Genomic DNA, 27,009 nt, shown 5'->3' with positions numbered 1-27,009 from the left:
CATGGCCCAGCTCTGTGAAGCTCCCAGAGGACTGCCCTCTGTTGAAACTCACCAGAGTCTCTCTGTTTTGTGAGCTATCCTTAGCCTTTAGATATTGACACTAGGACACATGTTGCTCCATTTTGATAGTGTGGAACTCTTTTTTTTTTAAATAATGCTTATTTTTGGGGGGGAGGGTATTTTGTTTTGAGACAGGGAGTCACTTTGGAGCCCAGACTAGACTGGTACTCACTGTGCAGCCCGGAATGGCCTTGGCTTTACAGTTCTCCTGCCTCAGCCTCCCGAGTGCTGGTACCTCAGGTGTGAGTCTCCTTGCAATTTTGGAGTTGTATGTGGAGGCGCAGGATAACAGGAAACTCTTGAGACAGCAAGCAGAGTCTCTGGAGCAGTGTTTCTCAACCTGTAGGTCAGGGTCTCCTTGGGGGCAAAATGAGACTTTCACAGATATCACACACATATCAGATATCCTGCATATCAGATAACTACAATTCATAACAGTGGCAAAATTAACAGTGTCAACAAAAATGATTGTATGGTTGGGGGCATCACAGCATGAGGAATGGTATTGAAGGGTCACAGCATTAGGGGTCGAGAATCCCTGCAGTGGAACAAGGCCACCTGAGTTCACGCCTTTCTCTGTCCCCTAGGCGCCATGTCTTCCCACTCTTAAGCTGGGGTGCATCATCCTAATGTTGGAACATCTGCATTTGTCAGGCCACTGGGAGGCTTCTAGGAGTTAGTGTTTGTATGCTAACAGGACCCTTGCTGGTGTGAGAACTTGACAACCCAAGTATTCAAAACAGGGACAGCAAACTCTGACTTTTTGGGTAGACTTTCCTGCAAGATACATTAGTGCACAGAGAAGCTCGCCTCTGTTACGAGATATTCTTCCTACCCCTAGAAGAAGCCTGGGAAGAACTTAGTGATTTGTTTCCTAATGAAAAGTGTGGAAAGAGCCTACCAGAGTGACTTGCCAGTGTTCTGAGAAACTGGGTTGATGTCATCTCAGCCAAGTGATGAAGGGTTGCCTTGACATCTTCCTCCTCCTCCCGGTGACCAAATGCGTGGCAGAAACAAATTGAGAGATGAATTACACAGTTTGGCTTGTGGTTTCTGGGGGGTCAGATGAGGTCACTTGGCTCCCATGTTTCTGGGACTGGTCTGAGGCAGAGCATTGTGGAAGGAGGTGTGGAGGAAGAATGTCTCCCTGGGAGAGAGGAAGCAGAGAAAAGAGTCGTACAGCAAAGAATCCTGAGTAAGCTGTAGCCCGGGTGACATGCCCCCCCCCCCCCGTAACGTACCTGCTATAAAGGCCCAGTTCTCCTGCACGTCTCCACTCCCTGGAAGTCATCATACCCTCACTCTCGGAGGATGACTCCATTGGTTAAGTCGGAGTCCTCAGACTCTAATTGCCCTCACAGATACATGAAGATGTGTGCTTGATTAGATTTCTGTGTGTGTCTTAACCCAAGCAAGTTGACTATGAAGACTAAGTCCCCGTGAGGCCATGGGCAGGGTGTGTGCCTTCAGTGACATTCTGTCCAGTGATCTATGGTGTCATGGGGACGGCAAGAAACTTGGAGTAAGGAATTCAGGGACGCACAGAGGCGCTGTCATAGACAGCCCTGTGCCCTGCGGAGTCCTCGCTCAGACCTGAGATGAAGGTGTGGGTGGAGACGCCGAGCGGCCTGAGGTTCGGGATCATCGTCTCCCTCCTACGGACAGATATTCTGGGTGTCCAGGCCGGTGGTGTTGCCGCTAGAGGAAGCTGTGTGGAGGGCATGCGGGAACCTGGAGTTGTCCCGTGACTCTCTTGTAGAGATAAACTGATTACACACTGAGAAATTAAAATCTGAGTAACAGAACCCCACTGTACGTGCTGGTTCTAGAAATGCCGAATGGGTTTAAAGCAGGAGCTAAAAGTGGGTGGCCCCGTGACGACTTCCCAGGGACACTGAGCGGGTAAATGTCGGTGACCCTCCTGGACTTCCTTCCAAGGGCAGACACAGGCACATAAACATTTTTATTAAATGTTTTTAAAGGCCCTCTTACTCCCATTCTGATATATGCCTTAGGAGTTTCAATGATAGTGCTAGCCCCCCACCCTCACCCCACCCCCAAAGTGTCATTTTAGACCTGCTTGGCTCTTCCATAAGACTTCTTTAAAGTGGCATTTGTTTAGCTGCGCTTAATTTTATTTTCCACTCATATTCCTAACCCATCCAGGTCCCTTTTATATTGCCTCTGCCCTTGCCAGTCTTTTGAAAGCCTCCCAAATTAGCATCATCTGAGAATTTAATTAACTTGCTGTTTACTAACCCTCTCCTTTCAGGATAATTAATGAGGATGCTAAGTGACACTGGACTTGACACTGCTCCCAGTGGCACCTGAACGGGCAGCTACCGGAGTGAAGCTTTGGCGAGGTGGAGGTCTCCCCTCATCTGTCCCGCAGCCAGTGTCCAGGCGCCCTGGCCACAGGAGGGGCGGGCACTGGGGGTAAATGTTTGCTTAAGGTCAGGCTTCCCCACCTCGCCCCTTCCCACTCATTTTCTGCTTTGTTAATTAAAAAGCCTATTTCACTTAGAGTGGAATGCTTATTTTTCGTGTTATTCCCTAGACAGCGCCTCCATTACCAGGCTTGAAATTAAACTAGCTGAGAACGTCCAGTGTCACAATTCCCTTTTGTTTCTGTCAGCGTGGTGGTGCAGCCTCTTTGGCTTGGCTCCCCCTCCCCTCCAGCTTTCAACTCAGTCCAGGTAACTGGAGGTTGTTGTTGATCTAGACCCAAGTGCGGCTTGCGGGGAACTTCTGTATCCGTGGAAACCCGCTGCATCCAATATGGTAGCCCCTAGCCATCTGTGGCTATTGAGCACTTACAACGTGACCACTGTGACTGAGGACTGAAACTTTAAATGGTATTCAACACCGAAGTTTAAAGAGCCACGTGTGGCTAGGTGGTGACTCTTATTGGCCACAAAGGCTGGTGGTCCCTTATCTACTTTGGGCTCATCTGTGTTGAGTCTAAGGCAGTTTGCCTACCTTTTCCAGGGACTTTCTCCTCAGTAGGACCAGGTAAACTGATTGCAATATGGTATCCAAAGGACTGTAATTAGGAAGGTAAGTTTTCCGAAGGAAAAAGATGTTACTTTCTAAATCCAAATGTAAATGACTTGGATTATGCGTGTCACTGAGCACTTCATTCATGCGGATAATTGAGAATTGACAGTGCCCTTTTCCCTCAATTACTTCCTGATAGTTCCATGTGGTACAATGGGGGAAACATGGAGCTGTTTTTAAATAGCTATGTTAATGTCCTCATTAATTTTACCATTTTTCTACCAATTAACAAATATTAACTCTTGAGGCAGAATTAAGTTGGCTTCCCCTAGGAAGCCACATTTGCTGGCAACTCCTTTGCCACAGGAGTCTAGTGAGGTTTGGCTTTTCAAGTCTTCTGTTTGGCAGTGCGCAGGTGAAGCAGAAACACAGTGGTTTTCAGGGTGATCTTGTCCTGGATCCTCCCCAGGGCAACACGGTGTCATGTGACAGATGCTGAACCAGGACCAGAACCGTAGGGTTGAGCTCCATGGCCCCCATTTGTCGGTCTCACATATGGCGCAGTGCAGGGCTACATATTCAACGCCTGCAGGGGTTTGAAATAGGAAACCATGGGGATGCAGTGTCTGCTCGTGTGGATGCAAGGGGGCGTGGGGTCTTCCTGACACCTCCTTTCCTTTATTCCTTCCTCCTTTCCCTCTTTTCTGCTCTTCTCTCCTCATGGAGGCAGACAAATCATGACTGCACAGGAAGCTGGCAGATTTTAAAGCATTCAGCAGTAATTAAAGTAACATACAGGGTCACATCGCTGATACCCAGAGTCCCCCTTTGCTGCCAGTTGGCAGTCACTGTTGTAACTCTACTCTTGTCCATTGGACTGAATAAGGATATCAATGGGCTTCTCCCTGCCCCATAAGAATCAGTCACAGTGTGGAATGGGCAAACCCTTTGAAATCCATATAGGGACGGAGATGCGTGGTGGTGTCATTAAAATGTTTATGCAATTACTTTTCCAAGTCCAGACTTTGAGAACACTCATTCCTGGCTTTCAAGATTCACAGCCTTCTGCTTCTAGTAGCTGCTTAGCGGGGTACTAGCATGGGCTGTAGAAAGAGTCACAGGTACCCAGGTGGCACCTTCCACCTCTTTCCTTTGGCCAGGTAGAACCTGCTATGTTCTCAGCTCCTGGAGAGCATCGGAGGTATCTGCATTTTGCTGTTATTAGGTCATAGGTTTGGTAAATGTGGAGCCCATTTTTAGCTGTTGCTCAGTTCAGAATAAATGTCCAGTCTTCACCTTTTTTCACAAGTTGTTACTGAATAACAGAAGGGTGTGCAAAACACGTGGTCCAGGGCACACTTACCCAGGAGTTCTCACATCGGAAACAAGGGATGATGTTTATGTATTCTAAATTCATTTTGTCATTCAGAGTTCAATGATCCTTGACTAGGTGTTGACCTTCAGTTTCAAACAGCTTATTTTTATAGAAAGTTTTCAAGCCTGTGTAAGAGCGTGCACGCATGTGTGTATGCGTGACAACCAAAGGCTTGTGGATGGGGGCATCCTATCTTCTTTGAGACCAGGCTTTGGGTTTTCATGTGACTGGCTAAAGTTTTCATTTTCAGATCAGGATCAATATATTACCAAGGGAGTAGGAGTAGGGAAAGGCAGGTAGCCACTTGTCTCTTATACATAAAGTTTTATTGGTACAGTCTCTCTCTGTCATCTCATTACAGTCTATCACAGCTTTTTTTTACAGTGCCAGAACTGGGTGACTGTGACAGAGGTACGATAGCCTCAGCGTCTAAGATGCTTGTCCTCTAGTATTTACAAAGCCTTTCGACCTCTGGTCTGAGAGAGAATTGAGTCTTCTTAGAGCAGTTGTGACCCTGGGGGCGGGGTGTTAAATGACCCTTTCATAGAGGTCACACATCAGATATCCTGCATATCATAATATATGTATATATATATATCAATTCACAACAGCAGCAAAATTACAATTACAGAGTAGCAACAAAAATAATTTTATGGTTGGGGGTCATCATAACACATGGAACTGTATTAAAAGGTTGCAGCAAGAGGAAGGTTGGGACCCACTGGCTTAGAGGCTTGTTTTAATGAATTCTGGGGAAACTGTGGAGTTAGACATTATTCTACTCACAGCGTCCTTAAAATGCATTTGTTGTCAGCTTGGCTGGCTCTGGCTTAGGCCTATGATCTGAAGAATTTGCTTATTAGATGTTGAATGCAGTGACCCTAGTTTCATGGTAACTCACCCTGCCTCGGCCCCATGCTGATGAACTGCTAGTCATTTTATTCCAGAGACTGAGTGGTTTTCAACGTTGCTGTGGGAAGGACTCTGCTCATTAGTGTTGTGTGCAGCCTTTGCTTTTGCTAAAATGAGAATGCTTCCTCAACCTGAAACCATGGGTATTATTCTAAATGTTAAGTGATAGAGTTTTCTGAAGACAAAGGGTTTTCTGGTCATCCCTAACCAAGCCCCATCGTTGTGATAATGCCTTAAGGTGGGGTCTAAGTACTGCCATCTGGGGGTCACAAAGCCCATTGGCTGTATGTGTCACCTCATGAGTCACATTGGCGTTGGAGAATGCATCTGGTACCTGCAGGACTCACACCCAGAGGCAGGCTGGTCCTCCTAACAGGTTCCTCCCTGGTAACCCAGTGATTTAATTATCAAGGTAAGTGAATGGGTGATCAAGTAATTAAGTCATCACCGTGTAGACTCGGGATCCCTGTAAAATCAGATGGTGGAGATAGGCCTTCTTGAGCCTCCAGGTTCCTGTTCAAACTGGTCACCCCCACCTGATCGCTGATTTCAGTTTGCTTTAGCACTGAGGAAGCATTTTCACACTGACTTACTTCCTCCAGCCTCATGGCAGCTGCTGTTGCGATCCCTCTGTTTACACTGGAAGACCCCACTTGGTGCCAGAGGCCCCTGCGTCCTCCCTCCCCTGCTCACCATTGGATGATCCTGGTTGTGTGTGTAGAGTTCAGGAGCGGGTATAGTGCCTGCCCTCCAAGGCCTTCCAACCTCCATGGTAACTATCCTACAGACACAAAGCAAGCATGAAAGGTCCCGAATGACACTGAGAGAAGGTGGGTGGAGCCTTCAAGACTTCGAATTCAGAAGGGAGGGGCTCTCTGTAGATAGAAAGGAGACGTATGCAGGGGACCAAGGTGTTAGGATAAGCTGGAAACAGATGCGTGCACAGGAGGGAATGCACACACCATATACAGAAAGAGTGATGAAAATGGCTTGTTTTCTCGAGAGGTCAAAAGTAGGAGGTTATTAAGAAACAGGAATGTCAAGAGACAAGAGGGGAAGGAATGAGTTAAAGCTGGAAGAATGACCACTCAATAAACAAAACCTCCCGGTACATGGGAGGCTGAGGCAGGAGGATTGTCGTAAGTTCTAAAGCCAACCCAGCATACTGAATAACAAAACAAACAAAATATCACCAAGACCAAAAGCTGAGACTGGATGTTGGGTCCCCTGACCTTCAGGTATTAGAATCGCAAAGGCCCTTGCTTCTTCTAAGATGTGAAAATGTTAAGACTTAAACCCTTAAAATGCCATTAACCCCAGGGATTTCAGAAAGATGGTAGTTTTTGGTTGGCAGCATGTTACTGACGTGGTCCAGGAAAGGAGCACAGCCAGGCTTGAGTCCACATGTCCGCATGTCCCTGTCACGTAGGCATGTCTGACACGGCTGAGATGCTGTAGCTTCCCGGTGCCCTGCTGCTGATGGGGTCTCAGCCGTCTCCTTCCTGGCCCCGTCTGCCTTCATTTTCTCCTCCAGACTTTACTACTTTGCTGCAGTGAGTTTGCATTTCGGCGAAGGAAACTGCCTGCGGTACAGTTGAGCAGGGCTTGTGGACTCTGCCCGAAAGTGGAACAGATGAGCTGCCCCCGCCCCGGCAGGTTCCCATGGCCTTTCTCTGGCCTGTCCGTATGTCTTGGCCTGTTAGAACACTGAGAGCATGTCTCTGAGGAGAGGATGTTTGGATTAGTGTTGGACTGGTTGCTGCAAAGTCTTTCTGTGTGTCACCACTTAAAAATAAGTTTCCCTGGCCTGGACAGACGGCTCAGAGTTAAGCAGCACTTGCTGCTCTTCCAGAGGACACAAGTTCAATGCCCAGCATCCGAGGCAGGTGGCTTACAAGCACCTGTAACTCCCAATTCCACCACACCCTCTTTTGGCCTCCATGGGCACATATGTGGTATACACTCACATACACATAAAATAAGTAAATATAGTAAAAACAAGTTTTAAAAATGTTTTGCTGGCAGCTTTGTCTTTGGCCTCATTCTACTGAGGACTTGCAGGCAGAGTTCTGTGTCAGGGACTTAGTTGTGTGGGCATGGGCTGGCCAGCCAGGCGGAAGGCTGGGGGTATAGCCGAGGCAGGAAATACGTACATAGCAGTGGCGGACGGACTTCTGAGTCCCTGTGGGGAGTATCTCCTCCCCACCCCCACCCTTCCCGGGTCCTGGAATTTGGAAATTTAGGAAGGCAAGCTGCTATTCTTCAGGGGAGTTGAGCGACTTTGGGGGGGTCTGTCAGTCCAGTCCTCAGCCACAGTCAAATATGAGGATGGCAACATGGTGAGGGGCTCTGTTGTCTAGGGATAATAACTCCACGGAGAAGAAAGGTTCTGGCTGTCTTCGCTCGTGAGAGCCGGGGTTGAGGTGCTCACTGTGGTCACCGTGTCCCTTGTGTCTCTGAGCAGTGCCACAGTGCTCTATGGGCCCTGCTAGCCCTTTCATGTTTGCTGCTGATACACGGATGGAAGGCTCTTTCTCTGTAAAGGTGTGGTGGGCTCTGCGCACACCTGCTCAGGGCTCCCACAGCTTGAGTTACTCCCCGAGAGGCGTCGGTGGAGGCTGCTCTCTCTTGCCGCCCTCTCTGCGCTTTCCCGTGTTGTGTATCCAAGTCTTGCGCCTGCTTTCCCATTAACAATAGAGCATGGTGACCGGCCTCTTCCTCAAAAAACATGGTAATCCAAAGAACACAACCAGGCATATACAGAAGAAATGGAAGGATGGGACATCTGTGGCCACTCAGATGTGCTCCAGCTGAAGCATTCTGTCTATTAGGAGGGAAAGGAGGGGGCCGCTCTCTTGTGAACTGTCTACTAAGAAAATTGGGTCACTAAGTACAGCCATTTAAAGTTATTATCTCCTGTCCTAAAATGGTATTTAAACAGTAGGAAATATTAGCAAACATTGATTGTCTTCAATCCCCAACTTACTAGCTCAGTAAGGAGAAGGAGGAGGAGGAGGAGGAGGAGGAGGAGGAGGAGGAGGAGGAGGAAGAGGAGGGTACAGTGGGCTCAAAGGGTAATGTGTGGTGGGTACTGACAGGGATTGCCTTCAGCCATGGGACCCAGAGGGAAAGAGACAAAAGTTGCTCAGCTGTGATGGGGAAGGGCCTCCGCAAAAAGGTCCCTTTGATTCCTTTGATTCCTGTGGCATTTTAGCCCACGAAGGAAGTACCTGGGAGTGCATCCAACCAGGAAAAGGCACCAAAACCAGAAAGATCAGATTGGCGAGTGCAATGGGACCTGCCATAGGTCTGCTTTTATGTGACGCAGACAGCTGAAATCCGAGATGAAAGAACTGGATTCAGATTCCATTAGAAAGGCCTTGACAAGCACGTCAAAGACCAAGAGTCAGATGGAGTGGGAGAGGATTTTCCTCGTTCATTCAGATCATCGGTCACCAGCATTTAAGGGCCTCCAGTGTCCATGCACTCTGGGATGCTGAGCCCTGAGCAGCCTCTCCAGACCCTGAGTTAACCTTCTCGTTACCTTTGAAAGAATTCAGACTCCTCCAGGGTCCAGGCACTTGGTGTGATGCTGGGCCCCAAGCTGTGGCTCTCATTACTCGCAACTTCTCGCCTCTTCTTCCTTGAAGAACAACCATTCTAAAGACCGAAGCTGGGTCTCAGCCTCAGGAAGTGGGTGGCAGCTGGTTGTCTGTGTGACTGTCACTTTTCAGGGTTCAGTCTTACCATGGGCTTCTACTGGCTGGTTCTGAGGTCCTTCCATGAGAGGCCCCTTGGGACCTGTAAATGCTGCTGAGGAAGCCAGGGCGCTAATCTTCAGGGACAGCACAGTCAAGGGAAGATTCCCAGAGATTCCCCTAGCCCAGGAGATACTCCCATCTTTGAGCTCAAGCCCAGTGGAGTGATTAATCGATGTCCTCCACTCTGCTGGACAATTAAGGGAAGCAGGAGAAGGAGGGAAAAGTCTTCAGTTAGACCTAATTTGGCACCATATTGTTTTCTGTTAATCTATTTTGCTTTCTGTCCGTCTGTCCCAAGGGACGGGTGCCTTGCTGCTTGCTGAAGCATGCATAACTAATGTCCTCATTAAGGGCTGATCTGTTTATCAGGGCCATGCTAGGAAGCTGGGCTGCCAAACCTAGGCACAAGCTGGGGGCCTTTACCTCCCTCTGGGCCTTAGCCCCACCTCATTAAGCCGGTCCCGGCTATTGATTGGGAGCCTGTGTTTGGAAGAGTCTTACTTACTCCATGCATTATCTTGACAGATTGATCAGACCTGATTGAGAACCTCTTAAAGGAACGAACAGCTGTAATGGGAAAGTTGGACTCTGTCATCCGTTAGGATGATTCTGGAAGCAAGAAGAACAAGGCTGACATCTTGGAGCAATTGTATTTACAATTAACATGGCTGAAAACGATTGCCTCTATTGATCCCCCCTTCCTGCAATTACAGCCCCATTGTTTACATTCCAGCACTTCAGTTATAAAAAGGAAATTCAATAATTATTGCATTATTTAAAGTTAAAGTGCCACAGAGTTTGCTGGCTGTGCTCGCTGGTTGATTTAACGTTCAGTAAAATCCATGCTGAGCTCTCCATCTTGAGGCCAGCAATATCGGCTTTTAATGAGACTTACGGGGTGGGGGGCTTGGTGCACAGGGTGTTTGTCTGGGTTATTTATGGGGGTGGGGAGCTGAAATCAGGACAGAGAAACCAGCCATGTCATGGTTGGTGAAATGGTCCCTCTTGCCACCTGGCCATCTAGCCTGCAGATGGCCTTGTCCTGGTCTCTTGGTCGACACCTGGCTCTATTTCCTCCACACAAGTTTTCCTTCCCTTTTTGATCCCTCATCCCCTTTCCTGTTCCCTTCAGCCAAAGTTGTAGACTTGGGGGAGAAAAGGTGAACTGTCAGCAGTGGCCTGGAGGATCCCTACCAGATCTGTTAGTCAGTCCCTCTCTCCCATTCCCACTTTTCCCTTACAAGGGAGAACTTAAATAACAATAAAAAAATCGCACGACTCTCACGAAGAAGTCAGCCCCATAGATGCTCGGAGTCCCTGGCGGCAAGTCCTGGGAGCTCGGAAGTGGCTCGGAGTTGTGCATACCAAATCCGTGCCCTGGGCAGCAGCAGCCAGAAGGCTCAGCAGCAAGGGAGGAATCTTAAAGACCAGTTTCCTCGTCTCCCTGTGCAGTTGCTAGTTACTGTGGGCTCGGCTCTAGGGAGCCTGCGTCTGGGCATGTGCACCTAACAGGATGCAGAGCAGAGGAGGTCCAGAGGCAACCCTTTCCACTCAGCCATCACCAGTCACACTCCTTCCACAGCCCCAGGACATTTCAGCCCAGTTGGCGAAACGCAAGAGGAAGATGAATAGAGTCCATTGTGACTTTTAAAGTATCCAAAGCCAAGCCAGTAGCGGGCAGCTGCTTCCCAGTGACTTGCACTAAGGAGGTGAATTCTTGTGTGCAGGTCTCGTGTGATTTATTGGATATACTTTCCTACTCCCTAGGAAAACGGCAGGTGCAGAGATTTGAAGCCTTGGAGGTTTGCCTCCCTACAGTGGGGCGTCTCCATGTTTTCTAACCTGGGTCTCTTTTCTCTGATTGCTGTCCAAGCCATAGATAGCCCCAGCACCAGTACCCACCCACCCACCCAACCAGAGGAGCTATAAATTCCTGCTGAGTTAGAAGACCCTGTAAGGGACCTGATAATTCAAGGTATGACAGCTGCATCTGCCCCACAGAGGGCTCCCACTGGAGGCCAGGTTGGAGAGCCACAGAGCTAGACCACCAATTGCATCACAAACACCTAGGCCTGTGGTGTGGTCCCTATCTGTCAGATGCAATGAGGCAGGATCTGGGTTCACAGTATAATGATCATGGTAGTGCCAACTATTTGGACAGTCCTTCACATTTTCCAAAGGATTTTCCCTTACAGTTTCTCTCCTGGTTTGGTAAATGCCCTCTGCAGAGGCAAAGAGTGTGAATATCTCCCTTTTACAGATGATGTGTTAACACCTGTTTGGACCACCAGGCAGCTATCCCCCCCCCCCCCACCGCTGCCGCCATTTGCCATGTGATTTTCATGGGGTTGGAGATACAAATAAGCAAACTCCTCAGGGTGTACTTGGGAATGAGGGAAGTGCCTCCCAGCCACATTGTCTAAGTCACTTTCTGCCTGTCCTCACCTGGGGTCTTGACAGACTTGATTAAGAACTTGGCCCTTAATTTGCATTATATCAGCATTCCCATAGACAAAGGAGTGGGCAAACACACTGTTTTGTGGCAGGGTGTCTGGGTAAATTACTTCCTATAAACATGGAACACCTCCTCCCAAGGAGGAAGTCGGATGTACACGCATTCAGGATCCGCCAGCATACATTCTGTTCATTATAATTTCTTTTCTGTTGACTTTGGTCTCCCCTTTAGGGTCTGGGAAGGTGTGGGGGTTGGTTGTATTGAGGGAAGTGTTAAATAGGCATGTTTCCATTCTTGACCCCGAATGTTAACTAATTTGAAGAATATCTCAAGTGATAGTAGCCTCAACCATGTGTCAGGTATAGTCAGTAAACATTTTATGTGCGTCCCACTATTGAGTCCTCCCAGCTTTGGGATAAGGAGGTTTGGTTACTGAGGAAATGGAGGTCTGATCGTATGTGTGACTTGACCTTTGGTGCAGCCAGCAGACTCACAATGAGGGTCTCCTGCTGGACCGGTGGTCAGCCATGGTGCATCCCGGGCCAGCGTAATTGACTGTAGATTGGTGACAGTGGGACAGTATCATAATTCTTATTTTTGTGTGACAACTTATATCTGTGAGGGCTGGAGAGCGACACCAAGGCAGGCGACCATCTCAGAGCTGAGAAGGCTACAGGCATCAGAATGCTGCCCTGCTGAAGGTTTTGAGTTCCAGGGCCTGGGGCCATCGGCATTTTCTGAAGGAAGATCAGCCCAATGTTAGCCTTGTAGGACTCATGTTTCTAGAAGTTTCTTTGCAGGGAAGAATGCAATGTCTCTGTGCTAAGGCACCAACATTCCCCAAGTATCCATATTTGTACTCTCTTTTCTCTAAGCGCATGCCTACAATCTACAGAGGATTTCAGGTTTCTGTAGTTTTCGCGCAGGCCTTAGCGTCTGGTCCAAGGTTACTAATACTGAGATTTAGGGACAAAGTAGTGTTCAGGTAGAAGAAAGAGTCAGGAACCTCAGCCCAGATCCTAGAGTTTGGAGGCAGAGAGGTGGCTTGTTCTGGGGCATGAGGAGCCTGGCCTAGAAACCAGAAAATAGGGCAGAACCACCCAAACGATTGATCTAGGAACCGTTTTTACTTCCTTTTGTTTTTTTTTCTTTCTTTCTTCTTCTTCTTATAAATCTTACAGTGTCTGCAGGGCTCCTACAGTGAAATAGGGCTAAATTAGCATGTGCCAAGGACGAGGGCACTAGTGGATGAAAAGCCAAGATTAAACAGAAAATATGTATATATTTAGGTTGACCTTTCACGCATCATGCCGAAAATGTGACATTCAGTCTGAAGCTAACTCAACCTCACTGATTAAAAAAAATTAACTACCCTCACCCCTGGATGCATTTCATCTGAAAGGATTCTTTTTATAGGCACTCAAGGTGAATGCCAGCCTGGGCTTTGGGAAGCCTCCTGTAGAAAGGTCTTTCAGATCAGCGCTGAGCCACCCACAGCAGGCACTTGGAATCCTGTCCCAGGTTCCAGTCCCGTGTCTGCTGACCAGAGGACGGTCACATGACCTCTCTCAGAGCTGAAGTCCTTCCAGGTGCTCTGAAGCTCACAGGATGCCAGGGGCTCCCATCTTCACTTCCTCTCTCAATGTTGTGGAATTTGTAGGAATGTGTTGGGACCCTCCACATCTTCCCAAACTCTTTCCATCTGATTAGCTGGTGGGATTTTACTACTGCACCCCAGCCTCCAAAAACCTGAAGCCCTTGTTGCACAACCCCAGGGGGCTGTTCCATCAGAACCCCATTGAGGAGCCCCTAGCTTTGTGGATACAGAGAAGTTACCCCCCTCCACCTTTATTAAAGATGCCTTTCAGGACCCAGCAGGTGACTGACAGGAGCAGGAGGTGTGTGGTGCTCCCTGGGTTAGTTGGTTCTCTGGGATAGATGCCTAGGAGCTGCCTTCCCACATCGGAGAACTTTGCCATCTTTTTCTTACTCTCAAAACAGAATGATATGGTATATACTCTGAAGTGTGGTGAGAGGGTATATGTGAGTGATAACAGGTGTGCTCTCCAAGGACCTGTCTATTGTGAATCGTGTGTACTCTGTGTGTGTGTGTGTGTGAGAGAGAGAGAGAGAGACGAGAGAGAGAGAGAGAGAGAGAGAGAGAGAGAGAATGAATATGTTCTGCCCAGAGAGAGAGAGAGAGAGAGAGAATATGAATGTGTTCTGCCCAGAGAGAGAGAGAGAATGAATGTGTTCTGCCCAGAGAGAGAGAGAGAGAGAATGAATGTGTTCTGCCCATTTTTACTTTAAAGGGGCAACTGTGACCAAACCCGATCAATATTTCACAGCCCATGCATGAAGAACCAGATGTTGGAAGTTTCCTTTTGCTAAGGAGGAGGTGGGAGCTGGGGCCTCTCCAGATTTATAGAAATCAATGTTCTCTGACAGAAGTTGGTTAGTTTTCCTGGGAAAGAAGTAACAGGAGCACATTTTTTTTCCATGATGAATTATTTTCTAACGAGCCCTCTTTGGCTTTCCATATTTGGCTGGGGTGAACTTGCACAACATATTGATGGATAGACTCCCACGGCCATGCAGCCTGGTCCCTAGTTCGCCCTTCCTTTTTAAAATACTCACTTGGGTTTTGTACTCACATCACCTGCCGGGCTCATTGTCGAAGGCGTCTCCCTGTGGGGAGGGCCCTCCTTCTTGATCCAAGTCAGAAACGGAAGTCATGGAGACAGGGACCTCAGGTGTCCCCAAGTAAGGAGTGCCATGTTCCTTCTACACAGCTAGGTTGAGCATTTTAGAGCACAGAGAGCCAGGTACCATTATCAGGTGGAGACACATGAATGCCACTCTGGCCAGTGAGCCATCCCCTTTACGTTCAGCATAGGATGCCAAGTACCTGATACATACTACTATAATCCTGCACCATGATGGCCACCTGGTCTTCCATTGCTGCATGATGGTCATTTAGAGACATCGGGGATAGAGGTAGACCTTTCATGCTTATAAGTATGAATCAAACTGGGTACTTGCTTCCCTCCTAAAAGAGTCTTTTGCTGTAAGCCACTCTCCCTTTGCAGTGTATCTAAGCTAGTCTTTTGAACCATTCATTCATGCAGTACCATCCATCTAGCCACCCATTCACCCATTCATTCATGAACTTTATCATTCACTTATTCTCCTGCTCATTCCTTTGCAATGCTGGAGATAGAACAGGGGCTTGGTCTTACGTTAGGAAGGTATTCTCCTGCTGAGCTACCTTCTCAGCTCCTGTAGACAACTTTCTAACAAACAGGACTTGGAGGACAATCAAGGAGAGCCTCCCTTGCATTCAAGGCTGCAGACAGAGGCTGACTGGACCCAGAAAGTTTGGGTGCACTGTTTGCCATTTAGCTGTGTGACCTTTTAAAAATTATTATTATTGTTGTCATTATTTTTTTTTATTTTCTCATTGGTCACCCTTCCTTAGTAGCCCTTTGCTGTCTGTGCAGAGAGGCATCGGGTTTTCAGAGTCTGGGTGGCATAGACATACAGTGACATTAGCATTGAAGGGTTCCTGGCACCGGCATTTCCCCTGTATCATTGCTGTCACCACCTGTGTGTGTAGTCTCACGCGTTGTAGATACTTAGATTCAAACCCAAACAAGTCCCAACAACCGGACTCCACAGCTGTCTTTGTGTGAGTCCCAGGGGATCGTGCACCGCACACTCAACCCAAGCCAAAGCTGTTGTTCTGTTTTGTCAAACAGCACTGGGGGCCTTGACAAAGGAGAGTAAGGAGGAACAGTGAACACAGAGGCAGGAGAGTAGAAAGAAGTAAAACAAAACTTGGGTCCCTCTTCTCCAGTGGGAGAACTCCATGATAGAGACAGAACGTGTGTCCATCGGGGAATTCAGGATTTGCGTGGGAGGAAACTTTCCTGACTGGCGCGGAGAGCAAGGAGCCGGAAAGGAGATAGCTCTGTTATTGAGTGCACCGGTGGGATTTGTGCCTTGGTGGATTCTTCATATATTACAGTGAATTTAATTAAATACATGGTGATCCCAATTGAGGGTATTCTAATTAGCTGGGTCAGGAACAAATTATTCTCCCTCCTTCTCCAAATGAAAACATCCCTGCTCTTCTGCTAGGAAGGCATGTCCTCGGCGGCCCGACTTGCCCCATGGAGTCCTCTTCTGTCTCCAGCCCCACCCGCTCCTGCTGCCTTGCATGAGGCAGGTTCCCAGGGTGGGACTCTGGTGGGAGGCTGTACCCCGTGCGAGGAAGACAGAATCTGGACAACTGGGCCAAGGGGTTGACACACTCACAGCTGGGGAAGTTACAAGATGGTGTGCAGGGCCCAGACAGAAATCAGACTCTGCTGCAGGCCTTGGGTCCTTGTTGAGTAACAAGGACTAAGGACAGGGTTTTTTTGCATGCAGGTAAGCACCAGAAACCCCTTGTTGTAAATGGGAAAGTGGACATTTGGAAATTTGAAGTGTGTGTGTGTGTGTGTGTGTGTGTGTGTGTGTGTGCGCGCGTCCTATACTATTATTAGTAGAGGGGACTGTGTCTCAGGTCTTCTTGTTTCCTTTTATTCTTTCCTCCATGATTTGTGATGGGTGGCCATTTCCTTTCCAGAATGTTCCTCCATGGCAGACAAAAGAATTGGTGGCAGTTCCGAGAGTTGCAACTTACCAAGTGATCTTGTGAACAGAATGGTTTTGAAATACCCCCCCCCCACTTTTTTAAAAGCAAGAACTCCCAGTGTGATGTTTATCTCAATTCAGGATTTATATGGCCTGATCATCCAAAAGCCCCGCACCCCCACCCCAGATTTGAGGACAGATGATGGTTGGACATCTCAGTTCCTCCTGCCCAACTCTTTTTAGATGTTCTCTTCTGGCTCAGAGACTAGAAGCCCCAGCCACCCTGAATAGCGCCCTTACTTCGGTGTCAAGGTGCTATGTTTCAAACTCACTGCATTACTCTAAGGAAGTCCTTTTCCATGGGGAAGCCATGCAGGCTTAGGAGTTAAGGCCTTGCAAGTCTTGCTAGTTAGTGATGCCAGCAAGATCTCTTATAAAATGGGACACTCTGGACCCTGGCTGTTTTCTCTCTTAGCTCTCAGTCACTCCGTTTTAATGGACCCTTTAACAAGTGCTATTTTGTGAGTCTTTGTGACCCAGGACAGCAGTTTCTGTGTTCCCAGCTCAGTCCCAGGCCACACCCTCCTTCCGGGGAAGATCCCACTGGGAGATTGAGCTTTCTCAAGGCCCAGAGAAGAAGCTGGGGAGGAGGACCCTCCTCTTCCTTGGGGTGTGGGCCTCACAAAACATTGTCTTGTTGTGTCCCCGCTTAGCCTTCTGCAGAGTCTTGTCTGAGAGGAGAGACACTGAAGATAAGCAATGAGAGACGACACCCACGCAGCCATTCATCTCCAGAAGAAGGTTTTGCTGTCAGTTGCTCTTTCTTTTCCCAGGGAGCTCCTGCAGGTTCTTCTGGCTCCTGGCTGTGGAGTTGCTCCGGGGCAGCTGCCACTTGCAGGGGCTTCATTTTGCTCCAAGGGCTGCATGCGATAGAGTCAAATTCCCCATCTTTTGAGAATGGGGCGCGGGTTGGATGGTGGACCTGTTCTCAACTTGGTGTCTGCAGAGCCCTCTGCATTTGCACCTGCAAGTTAACACAGGTTTCTTTGCAAAGCCTCAGTTGTCCTCGTGATGGAGGGCCCCCAGCCTCTCTAGTGAATCTGCCGTAGAACCTCTTTGGTGTACTCCTATTTCACTGTCTGATTCTGCGCAAACTTTTCGCGTTTCCCCCACCCTCTTGGTGAGCATAAGAAGTGAGTGTGTGAGCCTGTGAACATCAGGACAGTGCCATCAGATAGGATGTGCTTGCAGGGCCACTCTGTTATTTTCAGTCTCAGGAAGTGCAGGGTGTTCTGAGTGTTCTGGCCTGCCTGTGCCTTGCCATACTAGCTGGACAGGAAGGTAACCCTCCCCACCCCAGTGTGGGATCAGAAAGCACCGTCAAGGCACGGACATTGCACAGGCCCGCTAGGGTCAGCAGGGAGACTTCTGTCACAAAGCCATCCCAAGGCATTTGCTGTATGCTCATTCGCGGCTCTGGGGACCAGAGTTGAGAGTGGGAAGGAGGAGCAAGAGGAAGGTCCGCCAGTCACAGCAGCGCTCGAGGCCTTCCCGTCCTCTGTACTTCCCCATCCCCAGTAATGCTGGCTGCATGGTGGAGAGGGAGCAGGAAGGGCTCTAGTTCTCTCTCTGCCAGGAACTGAGCTGCTTGGGTTAGCCACTTGAGCTTTTTGCACTGTTTGCCCTGCTTCATCTACACTGAATGGGAAAACTCCCCTTTCCTGTCATCCTCTGGACTATAGATGTCTTATCTATGCTTGCAGCAAATCAAATCCCTGTTACTAGCCATCCAGGCTCCTCCCTTTCCTCACAAGAGGTCCAGGAACATGGTGACTTTTGCTCTTTGATGACCTTTAAGTTTCACAGATGTGGGAGTCTGGCTTCTGTGGAGTGTTTGTGTGACACCTGCTATTCTTGTGCCCATGCTTTGAGCCACCTGTGTTGTACTTCCTGTTGGCTCTTGTGCCTCTGTGCTCCAGAATTGATGTTGTGTCTGCCAATCAAAACAGAGAACGTAAGTAGGACCAGTAATGAACTAGATGACCTTGCAATACTGCACTTCTGGTTTTGTTTTAGTTTTGAGACACGAGCCTACTATTTAGACCAGGCTGGCCTTGAACTTCTGATCTTCCTGTTTCTCAGGTGCTGGGATTATAGGTATGCACCACCATGCGCAGCTAGACTAATTTTAATCAAAAATATTTTTTCATATAGTCTTATGCAGCCTACTTTCACCCCAAATTCACTCTGTAGCCAAGGTTGACCTTGGACTTCTGACCCTCCTACCCCTACTTTTCAAGTGCTGGCATTATACCTGCCCTCCCTTAATCTCTAAACTCACAGCTTTATACATGCTAGGCAAGCACCCGCCAACTGAGTTACCTCCTCAGCTCTGTCATTATAAATACAAAAAACATGAGCATTTTTATTATGGAAACGCCCAGGCATGTACTTTGTTTCTGTGTGACTGATGTAGGGTACTTTACAGGATGATGACCATGAGCTGTCACTAAAGGGGGGGAGGGGTGTCGTCTGTAAAGGTCCAGCTCATAACATTTTAGTCTGTGTCACTGTTGTTCAATTCTGATGCTTCAAAGGGGCCTATGGATTGTAATCTGTCAGTGGACCTGGCTGTGCCCTAATAAAACTTTATTGATGGAAATAGACAGTGGGTCACATTTGGTCTTCGGCCACAGTTTGCCCACCTCTGCTCTAAATAAAGCAGTGCACCTGGAATGTGAAAGGGTGACCCTCTTATAATCCTGTGGTGCTGAGAAGGCCCTCGTAATGAACACTATTAACAGGCCTCTCGGAAAGCTACCCGGGAGGGGCCATGGGGGAGGGACAGGTGTATGTGTGTGTGTGTGTGTGTGTGTGTGTGTGTGTCTGTGTGTTTGTGTACACATCAGCATGTTGTTTAACCCTCAAAGAGCTTCCAGAGACAAGGACATCAGGGAAAGACCCAAATACCCAGTTTAAGGAACCTTATCAACAGCCATCATGTCCCAACACGTTCCCTAGTTGACACATCTCTCTCTGCGGCCAACAATACAGTACAGGAGCGGCTTGTGCTCCGTGTGCCTCGAGTGCCTGACCAAGGGAGTGTTCTTCTCCTTTGTCCCTGCAGCACCTGCAGCAGCACGAGAGCGGCGTGGAGGGGGAGAGCTGCTACTACCACTGTGTCCTCTGCAACTACTCCACCAAGGCCAAGCTCAACCTCATCCAGCATGTGCGCTCCATGAAGCACCAGCGCAGCGAGAGCCTGCGCAAGCTGCAGCGGCTGCAGAAGGGCCTTCCGGAGGAGGATGAAGACCTGGGCCAGATCTTCACCATCCGCAGGTGCCCCTCCACTGACCCAGGTGAGACCTGTCTTCGTGTGCCCCCGAGGCCGCGGTGGGCCTCCGTGGGAGCCTCCAGAGGGCGTAGCTCCTCAGTGAGGCTGCTCCTTGTGTGTGGCTCGCGCCTCGGCTGACCGTCACGCTCTGGGTGGAGGGAACGAGCATGGCTTGGTGCCTTTTTGTTAAGAACCACCTTTCGTTAGTTAGGCATATGTTCAAGCACAGGGAAGTCGTAGATGTCTTGCCCAGAAGCAGGCCAGTCTTCCCCACCAATCCCTGAGTTTCTCTTGCATGCGCTCTGGATTGTGTTAGCGCTGCACACCGGCCTTGTAGATGCCACTTGTGTGCCTTGCCAAGAACGAGGAGGAGTCTGTGACCCCTGAGTCGGGGCTTCAGAACTGAACTTCAGAGACCGCTAAAACCCGTCACAGGGCCCAGGTGTATTAGAAAGTGACCCGCCCTGTCCTGCTGGTCTAGGCCTCTGGGCTTCCTGCTCCTTGTGGATTGTGAAGCTCTACAGTTTGCTGTTTCTTGCCTTCCCGCCATCTCATCTATAGAGACCCTTTCCCTCTCTTTCCCCTCTCATTCCTAACGGGACCTCATTTGGTAGAACTAACTCCTTCTTAAAAAATATTTTTCAACCTTTCAGTCCTTGGCAGTGCAAGTTAGTCATTTGTCTCTTTCCAAACAATTAAGCAAGATAGGCCTGGTGGTACAGGCTTGTAATCCTGGCACCTGGGAGCCTGAGGCAGTGACTTCACAAGTTCTAGGTCATCCTGAGCTGCACAGTGAGTCCCTGTCTCAAAACCAAAGAAAGAAACTGGTCAAATAAAGCATTGCTTATTCTTACTTTCTAGTGAAATCTTAATGATTTTTGAAAGGAAAAAAAATCTTTGTAGCTTATCTCTAGTGTGTGCCCAACGCGTTGTCACCTGCTCCTCTTGTTACTAAGCCAGCCTGTGAGGGGAGTCCGGGGCCTTCTGGGGACTTCCTGCTCGTCAGTGTTGTCCTGTGAGTGTGAAGCATCGCCCACTCCCTCAGGAAGCTGCCTTTCTGACTTACAGGTTGCTTCTCTCTAGGAGAGAGGAGGAGGCTGCGTCTCTTGACAGTTGTCAGTGCATGACCATGGGTGGGTCCTTTGGTCTTCACTCAGCTCTTGGTCCCTTGAAACCTTAGCCTGCTGGGTGTGGACACGCACACTCCAGCAGTTTCCTGGATGTCTCAGTGGTCCTAGCTCTTGGACACAGTTTCCCAGAACTCACTTGGGTATTTTTGTCCTCCACGTGAGCTTTTCGACCAACGCTCATCCCTCATCTCCTGCAGCAGCTTCTCAGCCAGTAAGCTTTGTGGAGTGTTAACTTTGATGCTGTCAAATGAAGACTGCATTTGAATCATTTTCAGAGGTGAAAAATTGCATAAACCTCAGGGGGAAGATGCCACAGCCCTCCCCCATCCCATTCTCTGGGTCAGAGCAGCGGTTCAACATTTAGATGTTTATCTTCTTTACTCATCTCTGTATTTCTCAGCATGCTTCTGCTATTTCTTGATGAATTTTAAATTTTGAGCACTGGTGTTCTGAGCTGCCAGGCTCCCTAGTGTGCTGCTCTGTAAACCACCCCCGTTCCTACCTGCTCATACATGCGTCCACACGCAAGCTCACCCAGAACTCATACAAACAACATCCTTTAAGCCCCCAACAGGTAGACACGGGGCCCATATGCACTCACACACATGCTGCCAACATGGAGCGCAACACATGCAGCCAGAGCTCACATACTGCATTCACACATATCCCCATACACATGCCCAGAAACACTCAACGCTCTCCCCATACACGTTCCCTCCCGACACTCCACAGATGCACAGGGCACCTCGCATCCCCCCATGTGTCCTTAGACTGCCACAGGTGTAGTGACACTTGGGGTGCACATATGCCTGAGGACACCACCCCTCACCCCAGCTCCTGTAGCCCTTCCATTGTATGCTCACCCCCCTACAGACTCCCTCCTCTACTCCCCCTCTCTTCTGTTAGGATGAAATAATAATTGGGGGTGATATTAATATTCAGTATTTTCATTATTATTACTCTATAAATATTAATCACGGCTGAGCCTTGTAGAGTTTTATAATTTCATTTACCTTCTTGTACAACTTTTTGTTTTCCCTGCTTTTCTAGGTACTCATGATTAATTCATGACTTACCTAGCACTACCAGAGCAGACGTCTCCTAATCTCCAAGTGCTCTGTGCTCAGTTTTCTCCATCAGCCTCATTTCCTCTTAGAGGCATCCCACTAAGCTTCCCCAAAGCCCCAGGCTCGCCAGCTCCGTCAGGGTCATCCTATGGCTTCTCGGCCGCCTGTTCTTTCAAAACAAAACTGTCATTCTTGAATGACAGGTCATGCTCACAGACCTTAGTGTAGGGACTTTTCTCTCTCTGAGATAGTTTAGGTTTCCCATCTCTATGAAAAGCGTCTTCTCCCATGTTGGGCAGCTCAGGGGTATGCTTTTAGCAAGGACCAGGATAGCGTCTGTCCCTCATCGGCCTGGGAAGGACTGTCTCCAGGTAGCTGCTCTCCTGGTTGAGGTTTACCTGTTTCATCTGCAAGGGTCGGGATCATGCCTGACCCCATCCCACTGTAGGTGTGTCTGAGGAGCAGCAGTGAGAATGGGCGCTTGGGGATACTCTCTTGCCCTGAAGGCCTGAGGTCATTGTGTCCTTTAGCTGTGGGATCCCTGGTCCCAGCAGAGTATTTCAGCCTCTGTGTGGTCCTTCTCAAACCCCCTTCCCATGGTTGCACTGGGCAGTGATTTCATTGTGCCAATCTTTGTTTCAAGGTCTCTCTCATTCTTCAGTTCTTTCTTTCCACTCAGGGTCGGCTTTTTTATTAGTGAGATGCCTCAAACCGAATAGCACCCAGCTGCTGTCTTACTCAGGTCTGTGGAATGGGGCAGACAGTCCCCTGATTTCTAACGTAACGCTCTCCTCTGCCGTCCACTTTGGAATGGCTTTCTTCCACGCTACCTTCTGCATTTCCTTTCATTATTGTGCTTTGGCCTCCCCCACCCCGCGCATGTGAGCCGCTTGAGTCAGGGTGATAGACTTCCTGTCCAAATTTCAGAGTCCTTTGGTATTGTCTTTGGCCTCCAGCATCTCCCTCCCCAGTCTGCTTCCTCCCACACATGTTCCCCTGAAGTTCGTCCTCACTGACGACCAAGGGACAAGTTATTAGGTAATACCCCGACATTAACAGGAACACGGTTCTGTTTTGGAAGTCCCTGTAGGAGAACACATCTTGAAACATAGCCTCCCTCTCCCCCAGGGATTCGCTCTTAAAAACTTGAAAGAACGTCTTCAAGAAAAGGGACATTTGGGGCCCGATAGAACTGAGATAGTTAAGATTGTCAGCTTCAAATTTGTAAACACAGACTGTGTCAGCACTTCCCGCTCTGTCCTCATTAAGAGGAAGATCAGGACATGACCCTCCAGCAAGAAGTGTCCTTCACATGCCACAAGAAGCATTAGGAAGCCTGGGAGCCCTTTTCGGGTCCCTGCCTGCCCCAACCGCAAGGCAGATGGTCATTAGTTGGTCCAGTTGCCTGGAGGTTGTGATGCCGGCATCCCACGATCTGGCTCAACTCTGTCATTCTTTCTCCTTTCTTCTCTCCTGCGGTCCGTGTCCCACAGAGCTGCATGCAAACGGCTTCAGCAGTCGCCTCCTCTCCTTTGTCAGGCCCTCATGCTCTCAGGTACCTTCTGCAGTGGTCAGGACTCTCCCTCACCAAGAAGGGCTGCTGGAATAAGCTTGTGACTGACCTCCTTCCCCGAGATGATGCAGCTTCCAAGCCTTCATGTGTAGCCCCCCACCCCCTTCTGCTCGTCAGAATCTGTTGCCTCAAGAAAGGAGTAGATGTGCAGGAAAGTACAAAGAGTTTTCTTCACCCTTTAGAACTTTCTGGTAATAGTTGAGATGGGCACTCGCTGTGATGGCCGCACAGCCCACAAGAGGTGTCAGAGCGAGAGTTAAATCATGCAGGCCCTGCCACAGGCTACAGGTCAATGGGTCAGCACTTCTCAGGTGGTTGTGTTTCTCTTTTGCAACTTAACCTTAGGTCAACAGGCAGGCTTAGTCTTGTGGGACTTTTACTCCATTTTATTTTCTGAGATAGTCTCTCCTTACGAAACTCTGGCTTGCCTAGAATGCACTATATAGACTAGACTGGCCTTGAACTTACAGCAGCCCTACTACCTCTGCCTTTTGAGTATTGGGATTACTGGCATTATACCATCACACGCGACAAGCTATGTTTGTTTGAGACAGAGTCTAGGAGGCCTCAGTCTTGCTTGGTTGCCAGGGCTGGTCTTGAACACCTAATCTTTTCTCCATTTGCTTCTGGATTCTGGGATTACAGGTGCTCTCTCTCTCTCTCTCTCTCTCTCTCTCTCTCTCTCTCTCTCTCTCTCTCTCTCTCTCTCCCTCCCTCCCTCCCTCCCTCCCTCCCTCCCTCCCTCCCTCCCTCCCTCCCCCCCTTCCTCCCTCCCTCCCTCTCTCCAGAGTGCGGGGATATAACTCATGTTATATGCACAAGGTCTTTCATTTGATCTCCAACACTGTAAACTACTAGGCACAGCCATGTCCCATTCCCTTAGAAGTTTTTGCTTAAACTTTCTACCTGGAGTAGCCATTATCAGTCTGAGTGTTTTTTTTTTTCTTTCTTTCTTTCTCAAAGACCAAGTGGTCGCTCTCTTGACTTGGTAGGGCTTTGGTCTTTTCATTTCCCTCCTGTCTGCAGGCAGGAATGGAGAGCTGTTATCATGAATTTTTCTCAATCAATAGCTGGCGTCAGCTATCTACTTTGCCTTGATTGACCAAAAGCTCTAGAAAGCTGGGAAAGCTCATGTAGGTATGCCATTTGAAGGATTCAATCCCTGCTTTGCTTATTAAAAAGACATCTCTGGCTCCTGGGCAAAGCTGTGGTGAATTCTGTTTTATCAGTGTCCCAAGCCCTTTGAATATAAGAGGCCCTTTGTGTTTCTGCCATTGGCTTTTCCCTTCTTCCTCCTCCTCCTCTTCCTGTCCTCTCTCTTATCACTCTCGCCTTAGCTACATTTCTTTCGTATAGACAGATATCTCCAAGCTTCATGCACTTAGAATTTAATCAGATTGCTCTCTATTGAAGCATGACTTATGTACTTTTGTTGAGTTGGGGGGCACAGCTGAAGTCTTTCAGGGTAGTGACTTTCTGGGGTCAGGGAGGTAGAAGCAGCTTGCCAGGGGATGAGGCATTTTTGGTGGTGATCTTTACTGAGGCTCTCATTGGCTTCTTGGTGACTCTTCCCTTTTTTTTTTTTTTTTTTTGGTTTTTACGAGACAGGGTTTCTCTGTTTGGAGGCTGTCAGTCCAGCCCGGCCTCAAACTCACAGAGATCCGCCTGCCTCTGCCTCCCAAGTGCTGGGATTAAAGGCGTGCGCCACCACCACCAGGCAGGACTTCTTCTTTTTAAGTACAGTTTCTGGACAAAGCTTGTAACTATCGAGGTTTGCTTTCGAAAGACACTTTGTGAAGGGGCAGATGGCACCGTGCTTCAGCAGAACCAGAGGCTGCTGTGCAGAGCTGGGCTTACAGAATCAAACAGAGCTGACTGTTTTCAAAGCAACGGTTTCCTTATACCTTTCCAAATGGTTTCAGTAGGGTTTATTGCATGGTGTCACTGACAGTTCCCTGGGAGGGATCTCTTATGTGGCAGCACCACAAGAGCTCAAGCTGGCGACGTCCATTAACTGAGATTCTCAGCTAGATCGCTTCACAGCTTGGCAGGAAGTGAAGCTCCTGGCTTTTTGTTCACAGAGATGGCTTTCTGTTGTGGGTACAAAGCATCCGTGGTTTGGTTCCCATCTGACTCTGCTGTATTCTGCACCCACCTCTTGAGGCCAAGAGTAGTTCTCAGGGTGTTCATGGCCTTGTTTTTCTGTTGGAACAGAGTTCTTGATTTGCCTTAATTAGTCCTCTAACAATCTACAAAGGTCAGTGCCAATTGCCTGCTCATTTACATTTGTAATTGTGATGGCTTCTGATTACATATTCCTTGTGTCAGTCCTTCCTCTGAGTATTTGTTGGAGTCCCCAACCCCCACCATCGCCCCCACACACATGCAGGCACATGCACACTCTTACACATCCCAGCTCCATGAAAACTGAATCTCTGTCTCTTTACACAAGGGCCTTGTGTAGTGGTGGCCCTGGGTGTCATTGTCTGGTGGAAAGGCACCTTGGAGAGGCTCTTGTCTGTAAGTTGGAGTCAGGGAAATTACGTCAATACCAGGCCAGAACTGAGAGCCATTGTCCAGGAACCTTCTTGAACTAGGTAATTAGGGGCAATTAAACTTTTCTGCCAGCACTCTGCAAAATATGCTAATAATCTGATCTGTTTAAAGGTGGACAGGAGCAGACAGCTGTTCCAATGCTATTGTGTATTCCTGTCCTGGAACGGTACCTCTGGAGAGTGTGGGACATCACCAGGAAGGTCACCTGGGTGGTGGGTCCAGGGTCCACAGCTTCCTGCCTTACCTATCCTGTGCTCTGTCTGTGCTTCTGCCTCAGGACCCTGCCCTCTGCAGAACTTGTCTTGGCTTCAGTAGTCTTGGCTGCAAAAGTTCTCACCCATTCATCCTTTCCTACTCTGTAAGATATTCACTGCTTACTTTATGTGTCATGGATTCATTGGAGTTCTGTGTTAGTTCATGATCTCACACTGGAGTACAGCTTAGCGTGTCATTGGCTGGGTCTCCATCATACCTTCCATGCCAACCTCTTGAAGGCTATACTCTTGTGTGTCCTTGTGGCCACCAGTGGGCCCACTCTGAGAGGCACAACGCTGTAGCTTTTCTCTGCTAGAATGCTGATACCGAGTAATGGCAAGAAGAGAAGAAGAGAAGTTGGGGGATTAACTACCTCATGGTGGTAACTAGTGTTAAGTGAGGCATGGTAGGGTGTGTGTGGATGTTGAAGAGTGAGCATTAAAGACTGTTGTTTAAGTACCCAAACATTCTGGAATTTCAGGTGAAGGATCATAGCACAGACACAGGCACTCCCAACAGACCCATAGGATGTTGTTTTGCACTAAGCATTACCTTAGTGAAACTTTATCTTGAGATATCTTCCATGGCCTTGGAAAGGGACTATTTAGAGAACTTGAAAATTTGAAGTTTGTGCCCGAAGTGAAAACGGAGAAGTATTTTTACTAGGTTGAGAGTTTAGGGTCCTGTCCTTGGATTTCACTGGAAGGGAGGGACATTATGATGTTGGCACCTGCCATGGGAAGTCATAGCCTTCCTCACCTGCCCCAGCATGTGCCCAGGTTCCTCCTGTACTGACCCCCACTCCAACCCCTGCAGTTAACACTCTTGTTACCCCAGTGTGCTTTTTAGGAGAGATAAAATTTTGTGATTGCATCTTTGGAGAGGTCCAGAGTGTC

The 27,009-nt window shown here is 48.6% G+C and overlaps 1 protein-coding gene across 1 annotated transcript in view; it reads left to right on the top strand.

Moving 5' to 3' along the window:
* Zfhx3 (zinc finger homeobox 3) overlaps positions 1-27,009 on the top strand; it is a 240,187-nt gene that overhangs the window by 120,973 nt on the left and 92,205 nt on the right. Inside the window, 1 exon segment of the mRNA XM_040737179.1 lies at positions 19,326-19,557. Coding sequence (XP_040593113.1) covers positions 19,326-19,557 — 232 coding nt within the window.

The sequence above is a fragment of the Mesocricetus auratus genome, unplaced genomic scaffold (assembly GCF_017639785.1).
Source record: "Mesocricetus auratus isolate SY011 unplaced genomic scaffold, BCM_Maur_2.0 Super-Scaffold_6723, whole genome shotgun sequence".
NCBI classification, from domain to species: Eukaryota; Metazoa; Chordata; class Mammalia; order Rodentia; family Cricetidae; genus Mesocricetus; species Mesocricetus auratus.
The sequence above is the reverse complement of the archived record's forward strand: the minus strand, read 5'-3'. Positions and strand labels throughout refer to the sequence as shown.